A 14,093-nucleotide genomic window follows, 5' to 3' on the forward strand; every position below is an offset into this window, starting at 1 on the left:
ATATTTTACTCAGAAGCAAATCTAGGTTACATGTGCATCTTGCAGCTGCGTCTCTTGCTGGATAGATGTTTTTTGGATGGCTGAATGCTTCTACTGTACTCGTTGTCAAACCTGGGGTTGAAATTCTCCCATGTGTGCTGCCTACAACAAGTTTCTCCTCCCCATCAACTCCATGCTGATTTTTTATTTTCATAATAGAAGTGAAAACACAGCTAGTGGCTACGTGTTTTTGCTCATTTACAATTACAAACACTTTTGCTGCGTTACCCATTTCACTGCATAACTACAGATGCTATGAATTACTAGAAATACTAAATCTAGAAAGTTGTTAACCCAAATGTAGAAAAAGGAGGCAGATGAAGACTCAAGCGACCATTTAGTGCTGAAGTCCAACTAAGGTGTGAGAGGTTTGCACAGCACAGGAGACAAAGACAGGAGAAAGGAAGGCCCTGTGCAGGGGCTAACCACTTCAGGGGCCTGAAGACACTTTAGATCAGTGGTCCCCAACCTTTTTTGCGCCCGGACCGGTTTATGCCCGACAATATTTTCATGGACCGGCCTTTAAGGTGTCACGGATAAATACAACAAAATAAAACTAGTACCGGTACCGAATTTATTCATAACACACGTGAAAAGACCCAGGAAAACCGAGTAAACGATAAAAACGATAACAAAATAATGCTGAAAACCAATAAAAACCCTGAAAACTATACATTTCACACCTGAGCCTCAACTCTCGCGGCCCAGTACCAAACGACTCACGGACCGGTACCGGTCCGAGGCCCGGGGGTCGGTGACCGCTGCTTTAGAGCATCAGCCTGGACATGGAGAAGGACACATGAGCATCTCTGGAGGTCAAATGAGCAGCCAGCAGTGGAGCGGCTGCACCGGAGACTGGCTGATATCGCAGTTTCTCTGGGGACAGAAAAGGTGGCCAGCAAAAGAAATGTTGTCTTTAAACTCTCTTTCACTAAGTTAAATTGAGCCTATTTAGTACCTTTTCCAATAGCTTTCATGCATTCTGTGATTTGTTTCAGCCGACCATGATTGCACTCAGTTTGGCCTGTCTCTGGTGAGAGGATCAGGGTTCCTTCTGTGCAGGCTGTCAGTCATCAGACTAAAGAAAACAGACAGCCTGTTTTGTGGGGTGTAAGCATTACATTAAAAAAAATATTCAAGATTCAAGAGGTTTATTGTCATATACACCGCACGCAGGTTCCCTTCAAACAACTAAATAACAACTAACTAAAGTATACATGTATATGCATCATCAGTTTTAAGCACTATGTAGGACTGAAGTCAGAATTAAAGTCTGGTGGTGTTTCAATAAAGCTCCATCTTTAATATCTCAGAGTCAGTTTGCTGCTGTAGCTCCACAGTCTCCTCTCAGAGATGCAGTGACAAGAAGCCATCAGCAGGTGGCAGCATAACTATATAACTTCTATTGATTTTGAATATACTTCTTCAACCCAGTAAAGTTTGAAACTAACAGTTAAATTCTCCCTTTGCCCTAAAAATAGATCCTATCAATAAAATCTCACCTCGAACCCTGATAACGTTTGTTGAAAGCACTGCTTCATTTCTCATGTTAAGAGGTCGAAGATGTAAACTAAAGAAAACACACAACAATGAATTTACAAAAAAAACTTTATTGATACAAAAATTAAAAACAACATTCAACAAAATTCATGTAAAACCAGGACTTCAAAACATGACAAAGAGTTTAAGTTAGAAATTATGCTCAGTGGTGACGTCAGCCATGACATCATCATATGACTGATCGTCATCTTCCTCGGTGGGTGGAGGCATCGTCATGGAAACATGTGAGCTCCTTCCTGTTAGGCGCAAAGTAAGAAATGATAACAGTGATGAAACAAACTAAATATAAAGAAGTCATTTTTCTTTTGAATAATACATTCTTAATTTGACATCGACTGTAGATGTTAACTTATTCTTGTCTGACGATAGATTTGAGCTTCTTTTTGTCTCCATCTTAAATCATTTTGGGCCAACAGAAAGTGGGATGGAAAGGGTTAAGCCAGAAAAACAGGACCGCCAAAGTGTATTAGACTGGGACATGTGAATATCAAGACGTTACTGCAGTGCTGCCTGAGGGCCTGAAGATCATGGCTTTTAAATTTAAGCTTTCATCCCCTTATGTATATTGATTTTGAGTCATTAGCCCATTGGTCCCATTAATCCCATTAATCCAGTCACTGACCCCCTCTGGAATAATGTGTATTCTGTGACCCAATGATGAGTGGTTGCTAGAAGTTGCTGGCAGTCCATAACATGAAACATACATGATATGATGATACATTGAGGACCTCCTTGTATTTAATTTGGTCACTAGCACATTGCAAAAGTTGCCTATAATTTGAAAGGAAGATACTAACTTGTCTGCAAATAAATGCCAAATACTTGCCAAGCTTTAGTAAAAGTGTCACAGAAACCAGATGATGTGTAACTTTTACTTTTAAGGCAAAGTCTGCATCTTCCATGCATCTGGGCGACCGCTGCAATCTACAAGTGTCCAAAGCAATCGCAAGAAGGTTTTTGATGCAGCACCCTTTATGTGACTGATCTCACAACCACTCAGCAACTGGTTTGAGAATAAACACACACACAGAGACTGGAGGTTTCCAAGGGTTGCTTCTGAAACACAAAGCCTCTATGACATCATCTAATATATCGATCATGTCCCTAAATAACCTGATTAGTAGTGAAAATTGAACCACAATGAGATGTCTTAGTCTTTTGCTATCCTTGTTCAAATACAAATAATCTTGATGTGAAAAACAAAATAAATACAGGTGCAGTTATACGCTTATAATGAATTTCTGTTTTTGATGCTGTTCTACACATCGTCCCAGTTTTCTAGGAAACCGGTAGATTAAGAGCCCTGAAAACATGTATCTGTAGATGTTGGCCAGTTCATCTGCCAATAACATGCTTTACTTATCGACTTTTGTGTGAACTGTAATTAAATGTGGCTCAGGCATTTTGATTTCCTCCATCAAAACGGCAACAACTTTGGTTATTCTTTGATTTTTACATAGTAACTCATATTCATGTTCAGTAACCAGTGTTTTTCTATTCTGGTAAAGATTATAGCTCCAACACTACGAGATGGATGGGTGATATTTGAACATAATGATGAGTGTTACCTGCAGACATGCGATATATAGAAACCATGAGGAATGTGGAAATTACATATGGGAAGTACACCAAGATGTAGCGCAGTATTCCCAGAGACGACAAGTTTTTGTGAGGATCTGAGGTGGGGGCATTAGGATCTTCAGGATCTAGAAACAAGCAAAGATCTTGCTGGAATAAAGCTCTTTTTATCTTCTCTCTAAACCACAGATGAACAGTGTCTAATACACATCAAAGAAAAAAGACCAAAGTCACCAGTCATGTCATTCCTTGGATTTTCAGTCCTTACCTATGATGAACAGCCAGCTGGATGGAGACACTCCCACACTCATGTTACACTTGTAGATGCCTTCATGAGACTTTGTGACGTTATAGATGATCATGTGACTTCTAGGCGCAGTCCCAATAATAGATTCATTTTTATAGAAAGTTGCTGGGATGTCGGATTGACTGTTCTTTGATTCACAGAGCAGAGTAACGTTATCTCCCTTCATCACGGGGAGGACGGGACTCTGCAGGATTACTGGAGTATATTCTCGTTCTGAGAGATAAAAAAAAGTTTGAATACACGAGTATATGCCATGTAGCAGAACACTGTCTGATGAGAGGCAGATAAAATCAGTGTAAATAAAGAAAGTAAACCTTCTTTAGTTACTAAGGTTTCAAATATCAGCACATAAAATATTCTGATTCCTTAAAGTTCTTAAAATGAAGTAAATAAAACCTCAGAGGAACTACATGACATGACATATAAAGAATTAAGCCAGAATAGAGAAACAGTGGGTGAGGAAGTATTCTGGGCCGGTGCTACTAAATGCACTTGATTATTTGATCATCAGCAAGTGTGAGTACTTCTACAAGATGCTGTTCAATTCAGTTTCATTTTCACTGTCATTGTGGATCATCTGAACATCCTGATAATAATAAATTACAACAGAGCAGATTCTGAGTAATAAATGACAGAACTAGTTTTTTGCATGAACGTTTTTTGCAGATATGCAGCACCTTCCCTATACATTTGTTTAATATGTACATGGAAGGACATATCCTGGTCAAAAATGACTCCTCGCAGTGTTACTGGAGGTAATCCCACTCAGAGTAAGCATTTTGGTTAGATACAATGTTTCTAACATTTTTAGTGCAGTGACAATAATCTTAGTTTCATCTGAATTAAGAAGCAAGGAATCACAGCTCATCCAGGTCCTTAAGAAATTCCTGCAGTTTAGCTAATCAGTGTGTGTCATCATGGATAGATAAAGCTGGGTATTATCTGCACCAAAGTGAAATGCAATGTATGGTATGTCTTCTAATGATAGGAAAAATATATTTGGGAAAAATATAATTGATTTCACCACTAAACCCTGTGGAACGTCATAATAAACCTTAGTGAAGAGAGATATCAATCTACATGAAAACATAGTTTATTAGATAGATATGGCATGATTCAGACCACTGCAGTGCAGTACCTTTAATTTCTATTGCATGTTCTTCTCTGTGTATTAAAATATTGTGGTCACCTGAGGAAACCTGGGGTTGTTTTCAATGTCTTGATTCAGTGACAAATACTAAGACGTCCAAGTTTACAGAGAACGTTTTATTATAGAGCAGCAAACTCTTCTTCCAGTCTAAATGAAGATCTAGAATAGTGAGCTGCTCTACAGCTTGCAGGTTATCTGCTTTTGTGAGTTATACCAGGTACTCATGCACTTCTGATTTGAAGCCTGCTTTTTCAATGAAAGCTGTTTAATACAACACTAACAAGATAATCAGTCTTGTGGGAGTCTAGGTAGCTGTTTTACATTGTGTTGGCGTATGTCATTGGAGAAGACAAAAGTGGAGAATTTACATCCTTAAACTTAGTTACAAGATTTTAAGAACGACATCTTCTGTGATCAAATATATTAATGGCTTATGCAAAGTCCAGGAGTGAACCCGACTGCAATCCTGTGGGATCTTAAGAGAGCTTAAGAGAGCTGTGCACATTAATAAACTGAAACAATGCTGTAAAGAAGAGTTGGCCAACCTATTCTCCTGAAGTTGGAAACTATTGTTTTGCTGCTAGTAACTGTGATCCTACAAGCAGCAGCATTGTGAGGTGTATTTAGGTTTTCACAGCCTGCTTTTCCAATTAGATTTTGTCCTGATATGGTGCATTAAGTTATGTGTTAATTACTTTTTCTTATTTCCTGGTATGTTAAACCTTAGAAATGAAACACGATGCACTTTGTCTCCATCATTACTTTATCCGCTTTAGAAGTGTGCAGCGCAGCACTAAAGCTTTGTGATTAGTCATGGATTCTGTTAACTAAAAGAAAACATTACTAGCATTAGTGAAATAGAAATGCATGTTTTTTTTGTTTAGCTCGACTATTTTTGTTCATAGTTGTTATGCCTTTTGGTCAAAAGTGAGTAGTTAGTGCATAGTCTGATTAAGTTACATAAGCAAAGTGATAAATAAGTTCAAAGTTAAGAAATATTATAAGTAATTCATGCTAAAAACAGTTAAAATGTCTGCATTCGAAATTTGCTCAGAGTGAGTCATCGTTATCACAAGGGATCTTTGTATTGTATGTGCGGAAATGGGAGCGAGGGAGCGCTCTGATCATTCTCCTAGCTTTGACGTATTTTCTCCGTTAATGCTGTAAAAGTGCTTCGGCAGTATTAAAAGAGTGAACGAGTTCATGTACACGCTAAAAGTGCTCTACACGCTTGTACCTTGGGAAACGTTCGTCTTTGTGAGTATTAATGTGTTCAGAAACAACTTTTATATGTGTTTACCTGGAGTGAACTGCGATGCTAATGTAACGCACGTGTTAAGCTAGGCTAATCATTAAGTTAATGATTAGCTTAATTAGCTAGCAATTTATTTTCATTTTCTGTATATTTCAGTTACAAATAAGAAATAGCAAGGAGAAGCCTTGAGAGAGGATAAGGCTTTAAAGGATCTTCATTAAAAGCAAGAAAAGCAAGCCTTGTGTGGAAGATCTCGTCTATTTTGTTCGCTAGCTGTCTAGCTTCACATGGTCACGTGCCGTGAGGGCAGCATAGTAAAGCATCTATCCACTGAGCTCAGCTGTGAAGCTGTACTCCACTGTTTGTGTGTAAAACAAAAAGCGTTCATTTAACCATTTTTGTTATAACAACTTTGACACGTGTTTTACAAGCATGACTATTACGTGTTTAGTTTTCAATCATTCGTATACATTTTGAGGGCTTCTGTTTCAAGTTAGATTTTTAAACCGCTCCTACCATAAACTGTGATGTTGACTGAGTTGCTCCGCTGGTGTGTAGGAGACTCGCACCAGTAAACAGCACTGTCGAGCCCCTTGATTTTGTGGAGGATGCAACCATAGGAAGTAGCTTTTCCCCAGACTTCACATCCGGACACTTGTTTATCGAAGGTGCTGAATCTCTTGACTGTCCATCCTTGAATGCCGCAGCTCAGATTCAAGTCCTTATACTCAAACATCTGAGCTGAGTTGGGAGACGGTGTGAGAGTGGGAAGGTCAGAATGATCTGGGGACAGAACAAGACTCAGTGTGTTAAAATATGTTTGGCTGTAGTCAATGTTTTCACATTTCCTGTTGTTTTGAGACGTCTTCTGTTTTGCTTATTCACTTTGTTTCTATGATACACGTGTCGAAACGTTTTTACACTAAAAAAATGCAACAAAATTCAATGAATGTATTTATTATGTTGCTGAGCCCCAATCAGAATTCCATTCATCCAGTGCCTTGCAATTAATATTAATATAATATATATTTTAAAATCATATATATTTAAACCTTTACAAACCCCAGTCTGACTGGGCACACATTATTACATATAAAGCAACGTGTTGGATGATGTATTGCAGTGCTACGAATCTCACTCAGACTGGTAACACAATTTGTTTTACAATAAGATTTTCTAAATTACACAAATCCTAATAAATACATGATGTCAGGTAACCAAATCCAAGAGTAAAGAAGAGATTTTTAGGATGTTCCTTCAGCATACTCACAGCCATCCTGTTCATACTTGGGCAACGTCCACACCTACACGGGTATTTTTGAAAACGGAGGCAGAACCGAGTGGTATGTGTGGAGGGACAGTAACTGTGTGTATATATGTAAGCATTTAAACACTGCAGAGACAGTTAACAGTAACAGTATTGTAGAAATTCATTTCACCGAAACAATAACGTGGCGCACAGTGTGACGTCAAAAAAGGCGCACACCTTTGACGCTGCGTTTTCTCCGTTTTTCTCGTTCACACGTAAATGCAAAAACGGAGTTTTCGAAAATATCCACCCTGGCCGGAGTTTTTAGAAATCTCCGTTTTCAGTGACCGAAAACGCCGTTTACGTGTGGACGAAAGGTGCAAACGCATAGAAAAATCTGCGTTTTCAAAAATACCCGGGTACGTGTGGACGTAGCCTTGAACTGAATGAATCCTGATGAATGCCAGTTAATCTGTTTAGATTGTGAGATCACCATCGGTGTATGTGGGCAAAACACAAGTTACTTTGGCTTTATGACTTTTGTGGACTTTGGCTGCATGTCCACTCTTACCCTGAATCCTCCCTTAGTTAAGCTGCATTTAGGTGTAGGCTGCTGGGGGATTCCCAGGATGCGCTGAATGTTTCTTCTTCAGTCATCTTTACCCTCACTATGTGTTTACACAGCTGTCTGCATCCATTCATCCACTTATCTGGGTCATGTCACAGGCAGCAGCTTAAGCAGACAGCTGTTATTTAGTGAAATGACTTTGTTCCTTACCTTGTATCAGCAGCCAGCTGGATGGTGATTCCCCATGACCACTTATGTGACATTTGTAGGAACCTTGATCAGCTTCAGATGCTTGGTAGATGGTTGTGTGGTTTGCAGTTTCACTTTTGATGGGGTGATCATCTTTAAAGAAATTAGCAGGGAGGTTTGAGGGATTCTTTGTTCTACAGAGCAGAGTGATGTTCTCTCCCTCCACCACAGGGGCAGCAGGACTCAGCAGGATCACTGGGTTCTCTAAACCCACAGAAAAATAAAATATGTTGTTGTGTGATTTCAGGTGAGGAGACTTCCTACAGGGAAGAGGTGACTGCCCTAGAACAATTATGCTAACAAAACCAGCTATCTCTGAATCTCTGCAGGAAAGAAATTAGGTCACTGTGGTTTACAGAGAAGGACTGGGGGTGTTGCGTCCACATACACAGAGACTTCACATGGACTCTATACACAACTGATATTCAACAGGCCCAGTGGGATCCTTTTTGGTATTGTGAAAATGTATTTTAGCTGCTTTTAAAAATGATTTTATTTGAGCGTCCCAGTTTAGGGAACCTAACACTGCACAGTTTAGCTACCAGCCTCATAGAGGTTAATCAGCCATCCATTTCTAAAACAGACCATGAACAGCCCCATGCAGCAAGAAATGTGCAGCATTATCGATCATTTTTTCCACATGCAGTGAGTTTACTGACATAACATGCAACATTAGCTCTGGTTGGCTGTGGCACAGAAAGTAGAGCAGATCGCTGCTGATCAGAAACACATCAAAGAGCTACAGCTCACAAAGTGTGGCTTGTTTGAAGCTACAGCCCTGAGCCAGACCACCAACCGAAAGGCTGGTGGTTCAATCCCTGACTGCACCAGTCTCAATGCTAAATATTAAGTTAGTCAATAGTGCTTGTGTTAATGGGAGAATAATAATGGATTGCATTTATATAGCGCTTTTTGCGACCCCTCAAAGCACTTTACAACACCACTATTCCTTCACTCTCACATTCACACACTGGTGGAGGCAGCTACAGTTGTAGCCACAGCTGCCCTGGGACAGACTGACAGAAGCGAGGCTGCCATATCGCGCCATCGGCCCCTCTGGCCAACACCAGTAGGCGGTAGGTGAAGTGTCTTGCCCAAGTTCGAGCCGGGGCTTGAACCGGCAACCTTCCGATTACAAGAGGAACACCCAACTCTTGAGCCACGATCGCCCCGAATGAATGAAGCAAGTTGTGTATAAAAATGAGTCCACTTAACTGAACTAAACCTTTCTGGTTTATATTGATGTGCTTCCCTTTATCACAACTAGTTCCCTGTAAAACACTGATGTGTATATTTGCAAATGTTGCAAAAGTCTATTGGCGAGAGACGAGCTGATTCACACATGAATGAGTCATTTTAAATTTCATAGCAAGTCTGCGGTTTGAGTAGCTCCACTGTCCTGAAACAGGAAGCAGGAGTTATGTAGCTTCTCCTTCAGGCATGCTGAAACACAGTTTAATGAATCTTACCATTGACAGTGATGCTGATGGCGTTGCTGCTGTGGCCGTGTGTGGACTGGCACCAGTAAACCCCGGAGTCTGAATGTGTGACTCTCTTAATTTCACAGGTAGAGGAGGTTTGAATACCCCAGCCTGATGTGCAGTCAGACACTTTCAACCTGAGAAACATCGTTTGTGTTAGTCCTTTACACATGTGGAATAACCTGATTCTTAACTTCACTTTTAGATGACTAATGAATAAACTAATTATCTAGTTCAGTACTATACTGGATACATTTTACCGTCCAAAGTTGTAAATTATGCAAGAAATTCTCAAACCAAGCATTTTGCCAGATGCCTGCTGACTCTCACTGTCACTCATCAAGTACTTTGGTGCTCTGAATCACCAGTCAAATATCAGTTCGTCAGCAGTTTGTTATGAGACCGTTGGAATTTGCTCTTTATTTTGCTGATTGCTTTTCTTTAACGTCTCCTTTATTTTGCTTTCAGTCTCCAGTGAGGTTAATTCACTGAAAATGACTCTATCAGGTGTAGACACTGAAAACATCTTGGGTTGACTTAGAAAGGATTTTCTTCCTGCACAACAGCAACTGAAAAGATGAATTAGCTGAGTGAAACATAAAGAGCGCTCTTCCTCTAACATGCCAGTTTTGTGATTTTAGTTATTTAAGCAGTAAATTGACCCTTTTTTCGCTGGGGATCTCCACACCGTCCATTCACCGGAGGGGATCCGCTCACAGCTCAGACTGATGTGCTCGTACTCGAAAAACTGGGACCAGTTGGGAGTGACCTTCAAAGAGGCTGAGAGAGACAGAGACACAATTGACAGAGCATAAGTGTTTAAAAGGAAGGTGACCCGGCCGTGGTCCCCAAAGTTATACCCAGAAACAAATTTACAAGTTACCAAACTGAAAGCTTTGACTTTGGGGTGAACAAAGGCCAAAATAACAAACAAAACAAGCTGGGATCTGGTAAAAATCAGTGAGAAATGTACCATCATACCTGGAGAGACATCATCGGCAACATCTCTACATAATCCACTCAGATCCACAAACAGTCGGTGAGTGTAGTAAATGCGTGGTTTTCAAGGCACTTTACATTGTTACCATCCTACGTGTGAACAGTAGTTGAACAGTCGACCCCGTGCTGAGAAAGCTTCCTCCACTACAAACTCTGGCGTCATGTAAACTCATGCAAACTTTGGCCTAAAGAAAACGCGTCTTTCTCTGTTGAACCTGCACCAATGAGAGCCGTGCCTCCTAAGTCGACTGACTTCCTGTTTCCTTCCCATGCAATGGCCTAAATAAAATAAGCATGTGGTTCTTTTGGGCTTTCTGAACATTTGCTGAATAAAATTGCTCAAATTCTGATTTTTCAGCTCAGTGCTGTTTCTGAGGGGTTATTAGTTGAGACCAGATGTTAGCCAAAGTGAATAAATGCACTCACTGAATTAATCAAAAACCCTGAGAGTTTCCAAGTTAGTGAAACAGTGTAACAACTGGGCTTTGCAATTGCTGTCGTTACCATAATGAGTCTGAGAGATCTGATGATGGTGTGCTTCACTTCACACACACACAGAAGAAATGTGATGAATAAAACTCATTTGTTATGATGCCCCACAGCAGTAATAAACAGTAAAGAAAGCAGTTATTTGTTCTTGTGCTCTGATCGGACATTTATCAGCTGTGTGACATGTTGTCTTACAGATCACTGGTTACCACGGGGCAAACATGCGTCTGCGTTGAGCTGAAGCTACGATAAGAATGCTTGATTTGGTAAAAGATACTTTAACAGCTAGGGGACTTTCATCAGTGAGGCAACTGACTTTTTTAGTTTTGTTTGGTGATGATGGTGGTTGTTTTTGATTGATTGACTGTTATTTCCAATGTGTAAATATGAATCATAAAGGAGCAGAAAATACAATGAAAACATTGGAGCCTGTGTTGGTGTCATTAGGAAGAAAAGCCTGATTCTGCAGGAAACAGTTTGAAGATTTTTAGATTAGAGAAGAAAATGTTTACAATAACATCTCAGTGCAGTCAATGACTAAAAGTTCACTTTGTCTAAAAAAACTGATGAAATGCAAATTACATTCTATAACACACACACAGACACACACAGAGACACATAGACACACACATGCAGACACACAGATGTAGACACACACATACAGACTCACACACACATGCAGATGCACAGAGACACACAAATGCAGACACACACACACGCAGACACACAGACACACACATGCAGACGCACAGACACATACAGACACACAGACACACACATGCAGACTCACACACACACACATACAGACTCACACACACATTCAGATGCACAGAGACACACAAATGCAGACACACACACACGCAGACACACAGACACACACATGCAGACGCACAGACACATACAGACACACAGACACACACATGCAGACTCACACACACACACATACAGACTCACACACACATTCAGATGCACAGAGACACACATGCAGACTCACACACACATGCAGACACACAGACACACACATGCAGACACACACACACATGCAGACACACAGAAACACACACATGCAGACGCACAGACACACAGACACACACACATGCAGACGCACAGACACACACACACAGACACACACACACAGACACACACACACAGACATAAACAGGCTTGACTCTTACCACGACTCTGGGCTGACGTCCGGCAGATGCTTAACACTGAAATGAAAGTCAAAGTCCAACCACACAGTGTGTAAGTGTTCCTCTCAGTCATATGACACAAACATGAAATCACTAAGTTTCATTTGCAACTCTTAACTTTAAGACATCTGATAACTTTAAACTTTCATAATACAGCAATTCAGTCTGTCACAGAACTGTGTGTAGCAAACACAACGTTATACGTTATAACGAGTTACATATCAACAAAGAACTCAAACACACCTCTGTGCATTTTAATCTACAGTACTTTTGCAGTATTGTGTGACAAGAAGTTTTGTTTGTTAGTTTTTGTTCTGTACTTACAGAGGAGAAGCAGAATTGCCTTCATAGCGTCTGCACGCTGCAGTTTCACTGACCGTTTTGTAGCAAAAGTGGCGACAACATCCTGTTAAAGAAACCACACGGTGGTGAGGGGGAGGAGGATGTGTTCAAGCCAAAAAGAACATAAAAAATATACTTTTAAGGCATTTAAGAAGAAATATTTTATCTGGTATAGCACATTATGTTAACGTGTTTGTAAACAGAGGGAGAAATAAAACCTTTCAGATCCTCTTGTTCTGACACCAAACTTTGAAAAAAACAAAAGATAAATGCAAGCAGGAACTGAGACATGAAACAGCCAGCTGTACATTAGAAGCCATCGAATGCTTTTATAAAAGGAATAAAGTGGGGACTTTTTTGTGGTTAATATAATATAAATATAATAATCTACCGGTTGTAGCTGATAGGTTTCAGCACATCTTTCTTACCTACCTGGTAAAAGTTTGCTCCTTCCTGGAACATAGGGCGAGAGCTCGTTACTCCAAGTCGCAAAATCTATTTGAAGTTGCTCTGTGAATCCACCCATCTTCTAAACAGCTTAGTATCAAGCGTCATGAAGACAACACTGAACTGCCAAAAGCTGCTGTTCCTCTAATGTCCACTTAAGAAGTGAGACGTGAGTCATACTCATAATTTCTCTTGTTAAAATGTCATTTATACAGCAGAACGTGGTGGGTATTCTTGTAGGCTTGCTGCCTGCACTCTGGCTGTTTCCCAGTGGATCAGAGGGTTGCTTCCTGTGACGTCAGATATTTGAATGAGCCAGGAACAGAACAAAGAGTTAATTTATATCAGAAGGACTCAGTGTAGAGCTGCCAATCATCATAGTTGGTTCAGAAATCTGATTAGGATCCCTACCAGGCACCTCCTGGGTAAGGTATTCTGGGCATGTCCTTCCAAGAGGAGGCCATGGGCTAAAGAGACCTCTTGGCTGGGATGGATGGATTTCTCCCTTCATAACAAACAGGTTAATTGTACTAACCTGGAATCCAGTTTTGATGTAGTTCTTGGGTTTTACTTCGCCTTCACTTGTGTAAACAGCTATAAACTGACCAAGAACCAAAAGGTACAATGTTGCCATGGATTTAGCAAATGATGTGATGGAGTACAACATGACTTCTTGGTTTTTATTTTTTTGTTTTGCATTTTAAACTTTTCACTTTAAATGAACCAATCTGATTATCAACGTGTGTTGTTATACAGTATATATTTGGATACACAGAACTGTCACTGAAGCTTACGCTCTGGACTAAACATATAGACCAGGCATACATGTTCTTCACGACACAGACCACACATTATACCAATCTGACATGGTCTCTGAGGTCAAATAAATACAGGATGATGAAAAGATCATGATGAAAAAAACAATTGTACAGATGATTATAACTGGTTAAAAATTTGGTAATAACAAGTTATTATCTAGTGAGTGTGCAGTTTTCTCACTTCGATATTAAGATCCACCCTTACCAACCTCACGTGGTTTCAAAATACCAAGATTGTGATGTAAATATAGCTCGAGGATTCATACAGGCACTTGCACGTTTCTGCTCTACCTCAGTGAAGATGTCTTGGCAGTTATGTCCATTCCACATACTTTCTCACTTGGTTTACGGCAAATAAAACCTAAAGGT

General features: G+C 40.1%; 1 protein-coding gene across 2 annotated transcripts; it reads right to left on the reverse strand.

The window, feature by feature from the left end:
• Positions 1-1,709: 1,709 nt before the first annotated feature.
• Positions 1,710-12,484, reverse strand: LOC118455893 (high affinity immunoglobulin gamma Fc receptor I-like). 2 transcript variants are annotated; one of them, XM_087839104.1, is made up of 9 exons: positions 12,442-12,484; positions 12,100-12,135; positions 10,099-10,216; positions 9,425-9,573; positions 7,917-8,159; positions 6,406-6,672; positions 3,446-3,697; positions 3,168-3,305; positions 1,710-1,835 (listed from the first exon to the last, which is right to left on the reverse strand). In XM_087839104.1, the coding sequence occupies exons 1-9, from the start codon at positions 12,464-12,466 to the stop codon at positions 1,729-1,731; spliced, it is 1,335 nt and encodes a 444-aa protein (XP_087695230.1). In that variant the 5' UTR covers positions 12,467-12,484; the 3' UTR covers positions 1,710-1,728. The 2 variants fall into 2 exon arrangements, with proteins under 2 accessions (XP_087695230.1, XP_087695229.1); XM_087839103.1 differs by lacking the exons at positions 12,100-12,135; positions 12,442-12,484 and having other exon boundaries at positions 10,099-10,415.
• Positions 12,485-14,093: the final 1,609 nt, after the last annotated feature.

The sequence above is a fragment of the Neolamprologus brichardi genome, chromosome 3 (genome assembly GCF_056152115.1).
Source record: "Neolamprologus brichardi isolate AB-2024 chromosome 3, ASM5615211v1, whole genome shotgun sequence".
NCBI lineage: Eukaryota > Metazoa > Chordata > Actinopteri > Cichliformes > Cichlidae > Neolamprologus > Neolamprologus brichardi.

Excerpts from the sequence above, each read along its gene's own strand:
- LOC118455893 (XM_087839103.1), bottom strand. The coding sequence starts at position 10,415 with ATGATGGTACATTTCTCACTGATTTTTACCAGATCCCAGCTTGTTTTG. Across the intron at positions 3,698-6,405 it reads AGTCAACATCACAGTTTATG|AACGAGAATATACTCCAGTA; the intron begins GTAGGAGCGGTT and ends TTTATCTCTCAG. Across the intron at positions 3,306-3,445 it reads CAGCTGGCTGTTCATCATAG|ATCCTGAAGATCCTAATGCC; the intron begins GTAAGGACTGAA and ends GCTTGTTTCTAG.